This window comes from Cynoglossus semilaevis, chromosome 6 (genome assembly GCF_000523025.1).
Source record: "Cynoglossus semilaevis isolate Cse_v1.0 chromosome 6, Cse_v1.0, whole genome shotgun sequence".
NCBI lineage: Eukaryota > Metazoa > Chordata > Actinopteri > Pleuronectiformes > Cynoglossidae > Cynoglossus > Cynoglossus semilaevis.
This window is the reverse complement of record NC_024312.1, coordinates 2,827,355-2,832,606: the sequence shown is the minus strand read 5'-3', so window position 1 is coordinate 2,832,606 and position 5,252 is coordinate 2,827,355. Positions and strand designations below refer to the sequence as shown.

At 49.8% G+C, this 5,252-nt stretch overlaps 1 protein-coding gene across 1 annotated transcript in view; it reads left to right on the top strand.

Moving 5' to 3' along the window:
- lamb1a (laminin, beta 1a) overlaps positions 1-5,252 on the top strand; it is a 12,064-nt gene that overhangs the window by 1,751 nt on the left and 5,061 nt on the right. Inside the window, exons 3-19 of the mRNA XM_008311240.3 lie at positions 498-636; positions 738-811; positions 893-1,081; positions 1,162-1,225; positions 1,310-1,512; positions 1,604-1,724; positions 1,895-2,083; positions 2,539-2,715; positions 2,877-2,989; positions 3,214-3,293; positions 3,367-3,502; positions 3,605-3,763; positions 3,848-3,975; positions 4,090-4,210; positions 4,364-4,568; positions 4,691-4,834; positions 4,947-5,178. Of these exons, the coding sequence (XP_008309462.1) occupies positions 498-636; positions 738-811; positions 893-1,081; positions 1,162-1,225; positions 1,310-1,512; positions 1,604-1,724; positions 1,895-2,083; positions 2,539-2,715; positions 2,877-2,989; positions 3,214-3,293; positions 3,367-3,502; positions 3,605-3,763; positions 3,848-3,975; positions 4,090-4,210; positions 4,364-4,568; positions 4,691-4,834; positions 4,947-5,178 (2,474 nt within the window). The remainder of the gene's footprint in view (positions 1-497; positions 637-737; positions 812-892; positions 1,082-1,161; positions 1,226-1,309; positions 1,513-1,603; positions 1,725-1,894; positions 2,084-2,538; positions 2,716-2,876; positions 2,990-3,213; positions 3,294-3,366; positions 3,503-3,604; positions 3,764-3,847; positions 3,976-4,089; positions 4,211-4,363; positions 4,569-4,690; positions 4,835-4,946; positions 5,179-5,252) is intronic.

Sequence of the window (5,252 nt, the reverse complement as noted above, 5' to 3'; positions counted from 1 at the left end):
GGGGGCGGGGCTGGGGGGGGGGGTGTGGGGGTGTTGAGCAAACACAGGAAACTCCCCATCTTCCCAGGCTCATCTGAGTGTAGAAGCCTGCAGGGCAACGGTTTTATCTAGGTTAAAGACTAACAGTTTGTCCCCAACACCCGACTCCCACACATACCACACACACACACACACACACACACACACACACACACACATTAACATGAAGAGACACACACACATTCATTTACAGTTTTATGTTTATAATGAGTTTTTAAAGTTTCCAAAAAGTCAAGTTAAATTTTTTAATTCTGTGACCAAAAAAAACCTGATGTCAAACATCAATCCATGAAAATCCACCAATCCTGTGTGACCCTTGATCTGACCTATGACCTTTCTTAGTTTTTTTGACCTTCATGTATCTTGTTTTTTAATTCTAAATTAAGAAATGAGAAGAAGAAGTTTCGTGATATTTAAAGAGATATCCCTCCTTCCCTGACTCCGCCCCCTCTCCGCAGGAGGAGAAGAAATGTTTTGCGTGCGACTCGGCAACAGCGTTCGACGAGCGGACCAATCATACCAGCAGCCATCGTGTAGACAATGTGGTGACGTCGTTCGCTCCGAACCGACTGAAGACCTGGTGGCAATCGGAGAACGGTGAGGTCACGTGGGGGTCAAGTCCATTTCTATTGGTTTAGTCTATGCTGAGGTGGGCGGGGCTAGGCCATTACTGATGGATGATGTCATCTGACCTGCAGGAATGGAGAACGTTAGCATCCAACTGGACCTGGAGGCGGAGTTTCACTTTACTCACCTCATCATGACCTTCAAGGTGAGGAATTCTGGGTAACACTGATCAGCTGTGGTTTTGGTCGTTGGACGTTTTTTTACTGAGGTTTGTTTTCTTTCTCAGACGTTCCGTCCCGCTGCCATGGTGATCGAGCGCTCTGCGGACTTCGGAAAGTCGTGGCAGGTTTATCGATACTTCGCCTACGACTGCGAGAGTTCGTTTCCCCACGTGTCCCATGGTCCAATGAAGAAGGTCGATGATGTCATCTGTGACTCGCGCTACTCAGACATTGAGCCGTCCACCGAAGGAGAGGTAGGATCACGTGATGCGACGGTCTCGGCTGTGACGAGGTCTTCGGTCGGTGACTTCATGTCCTTCATGTTTTGGTGCAGGTGATCTTCAGAGTTCTGGACCCAGCGTTCAGGATCAGCGACCCGTACAGTCCCAGAATACAGAGTGAGTCTCCGCCCGATCGACCAATGATTGTATTGATCGTCAGTGAGTTATTTATTGATTAATGATGAATCTGTCTCCTCGCAGACCTGCTGAAGATCACCAACCTCCGAGTAAAGTTCACAAAGCTCCACACCCTCGGAGACAACCTCCTGGACTCCCGAATGGAGATCAAGGAGAAGTATTACTACGCCATCTACGACATGGTGGTGCGAGGAAACTGTTTCTGCTACGGACATGCCTCGGAGTGTGCCCCCGTTGAGGGGACGGGTGTGGCCAGCGAGGGCATGGTGAGTCCTGGGGACGCGGCTAAGAATCCTGCTGCTGTTGAGGATGTAACCATATTGAAGTGTCGTGTTCATGTCGCTCACCTGTGTTCAGGTCCACGGTCACTGCATGTGCAACCACAACACCAAAGGTCTGAACTGTGAACAGTGTCAGGACTTTTACCACGACCTGCCCTGGAGACCAGCCGAGGGGCGCAACACCAACGCCTGCAGGAGTAAGTGTCGAGATCCGAGTGGATCAACATACAAGTGCTGTTGTGGAATGGACTTGTTGTATGTTGAAGCCTCACTGTATTTGTTTATTTTCTGGTTCCCTTCCGAGGGTTCTGGTGTAGACCATCGTGGTCTTTCTCCTGACTTCTCTTCTGCTGGGGTTGTTTTTCAGAGTGCAACTGCAACCAGCACTCGGACTCGTGTCACTTCGACATGGCCGTGTTCGTGGCGTCAGGAAACACCAGCGGCGGCGTCTGTGACGACTGTCACCACAACACAGCCGGTCACAAGTGTGACCAGTGTAAACCCTTCTACTACCAGGACCCAGAGAAGGACCTGAGGGACCCCAACGTCTGCCAACGTAAGTCCCGACTCTGACCGCTTCACTATGGAAGTAACGTTACACTCAACTCACAGTACGATACGATTTGCGATTTTATCGAGACGAAGACAAATCCTGAACAAATGATCCTTTATTTGACCTGAAGTCTGGGTTTAGTAGCAAGTCACAACCAACGTTCTTAGGCGCATACTGCCACCTACTGTACTGGAGTGTGTAGTGTCATGGTATGACCAGTGACTTTTTTAGATAACTCAGCCTACTCCTTACACCTTGATGTGTGATTTTTATTTTTATTTCAACTGATAATAATTGTCACAGATTTCTATCCATTTTTAAAAAATCACGATGCGTCGTTACACCCCTCCCCCTCACTAAGAACCGTACGCGCTCCACACAGAACTCAGAACATCGTTCTTGAAACATCGTTACGACGTGTCATGCGACAACATAACAATCTGCGTGATGTCACACAGCCTGCAACTGTGACCCCGTTGGTTCTCTCAACGGAGGGTCATGTGACCAGACGACCGACGTGGCTCGTGGAACGATCGCAGGTCTGTGTCGCTGTAAGGTCAACGTAGAAGGAGAACGATGTGAAAGCTGCAGAGATGGAACCTACGGCCTGGGCGACACCTCGGAGGGATGTACAGGTAACACCACCGAAAAAAACACAACAGCCGTAAAAAACACGACGCACGTGGACAACAGACGACAAAAAAGTCAAAAGTCCCAGCCTCAGATACACACTGCAGAGCTATATGTTGTTAATGTGATGTGTGTGTGTGTGTTTGTGTGTGTGCGTGAACATCAGCGTGCACCTGCAGCCCCGTTGGAACACTTCCTGGAGAAAACCCATGTGACAAAGAGACAGGAAGTTGTTTCTGCAAACGTCTGGTGATGGGACAGAACTGTGACCAGTGTGTGGTGAGACATTCAGATACACCTGTAATCAGATTACTGTAATCTGATAACTGTGTGCAGACCATCCATTTATTACTGAGCAGTACTTTAGTAGAGTGTAATCAGATTATTGTAATCAGATTACTAGACTCAAGACAAGCAGGGGAAGAAGTTTTTTTTTTATCAGATGATGACTTTCTCTTTGTGTGTGTGTGTGTTTGTGTGTGTGTGTGTGTGTTGTGCGTCAGCCTGAACACTGGGGCCTCAGCAACGACATGGACGGCTGTCGACCATGTGACTGCGACCTGGGAGGAGCCGTCAACAACCAGTGGGTTTGATACAAACGTCCACGTTGATGACGACCTGTTGACCTTTCACTCACCTTCTCTCCCCTTCTTCAGGTGTGATGATGTCACGGGTCAGTGTGTGTGCAGAGAGCACATGTTTGGCCGCCGCTGTGATCAGGTTCAGTCTGGATTCTACTTCGTGGCCCTGGATCACTACACGTATGAAGCAGAGGACGCCACCTTCGGACCCGTCAGTTCTGATGCTCCTTAAAAACTTATTTTCACATTTAGGAAAATTCCTTTTTTTTTATTAAACCCATTGTGATGTCATGTGTTTACATCATCTCTTCAGGGCGTGGCAGTTGTGCCCAGGCCACACCCCCTGGACCGCAGTCCCACGTGGACCGGTTTGGGTCTGGTCAACGTTCCAGAAGGCGCCTTCTTGGTCTTCAGTATTGACAACATTCCTTACTCCATGGAGTATGACATCATAATTCGCTATGAGCCCCAGGTAGGAAGCTCCGCCCACCAGCTGGAGGATGACCATTCAGATTTGAGATTTCAATCTTTGAAGAGTATTTTTTTTTCCCTCTAGCTTCCAGACCAATGGGAGGAGGTTCTGATGACGCTGACCAGACCTGGACCAATGAGAGCTGACAGTCGCTGCATCAACACTGTACCTGACGATGACAACCAGATGGTGTCGCTGCATCCTGGCTCGAGGTACCCAGACAGCATGACTGTCATCCACACCAGCCTGTGATAATCTGGATTCACTGATCAGAATTCATTGAGTTCAGATTATCTAGATCCAGGTTCTCCTTGTCTCCTGTCCAGGTACCTGGTTCTACCCCGACCCGTGTGTTTTGAATCCGGTCAGAACTACACCCTCCGCCTCAGTCTGCCACTCTACTCGGCTTTGAGCGACGTGCACAGTCCGTACACACTCATCGACTCGGTGAGAAAAACTTCAAATTCTAATTCCGTTCCGTTCTCAGTCAGTCCAGTCGAGTTCCCAAGAACTCATCCAGGACGAGTTTAGACCAATTTTTTTTGATAAAATACTCTGTGATCCGGTCTGAGGTTGATGTTCTTGGATGTTCCTACTCAGATCGTGTTGATGCCTCACTGTAAGAACTTGGACATCTTCAGTACCCCGGAGGGCGGAGACTCTGAAGGCGGGAACAGTGGCTGGGAGACGTTCCAGCGGTACCGATGCTTAGAGAACAGTCAGAGTGTCGTCAAGACACAGATGACTGAAATCTGCAGGAACTTCATCTTCAGCATCTCCGCTCTGCTGCACCGGGGAGCCAAAGGTGAGGCATCTCCATGTTATCTGCTCTGCTTCACAGAACAGACACTTTATTGTGTTTGTTTTTTAAAGTTCCCCATTGATAAGGTTTCTTTTGAACTGATGTGAACGTCTGGACCTTTTCAGAGTGTCAGTGTGACCCACAAGGTTCCCTCAGTACTGTCTGTGACCCCAACGGGGGCCAGTGTCAGTGTCGCCCAAACGTCATAGGAAGGAACTGTAACACGTGTGCTCCAGCCACGTTCCAATTTGGTCCCAATGGCTGCAAAGGTGAGAATCGAACCGACACATCTCTGTGGATGGTTTTGACCTGTGACGTTTTTTTGTCCTCGGATCAGTAACGTTCTCCGTTCTCCTCTTGTCCCGGTCGGTGGTTCTGCAGCCTGTACGTGCGACCCTCAGGGTTCTCAGAGCCCCGTCTGTGACCAGTTCAGCGGTCAGTGTCCGTGTGTCCCGGGCGCGTACGGAAGACAGTGTGAACGATGTCTGCCGGGACACTGGGGGTTTCCCACCTGTCGACCCTGTTCCTGTAATGGACACACTGACCACTGTGACCCGGACACTGGAGTCTGTCTGGACTGCAGAGACTTCACCACCGGACACAGCTGTGACAGGTACTAAGACAAGTGGGACGGCTGTAGGTGGGGACGGCTGTAGGTGGGGACGGCGGCAGGGGGGGGGGGCTGAG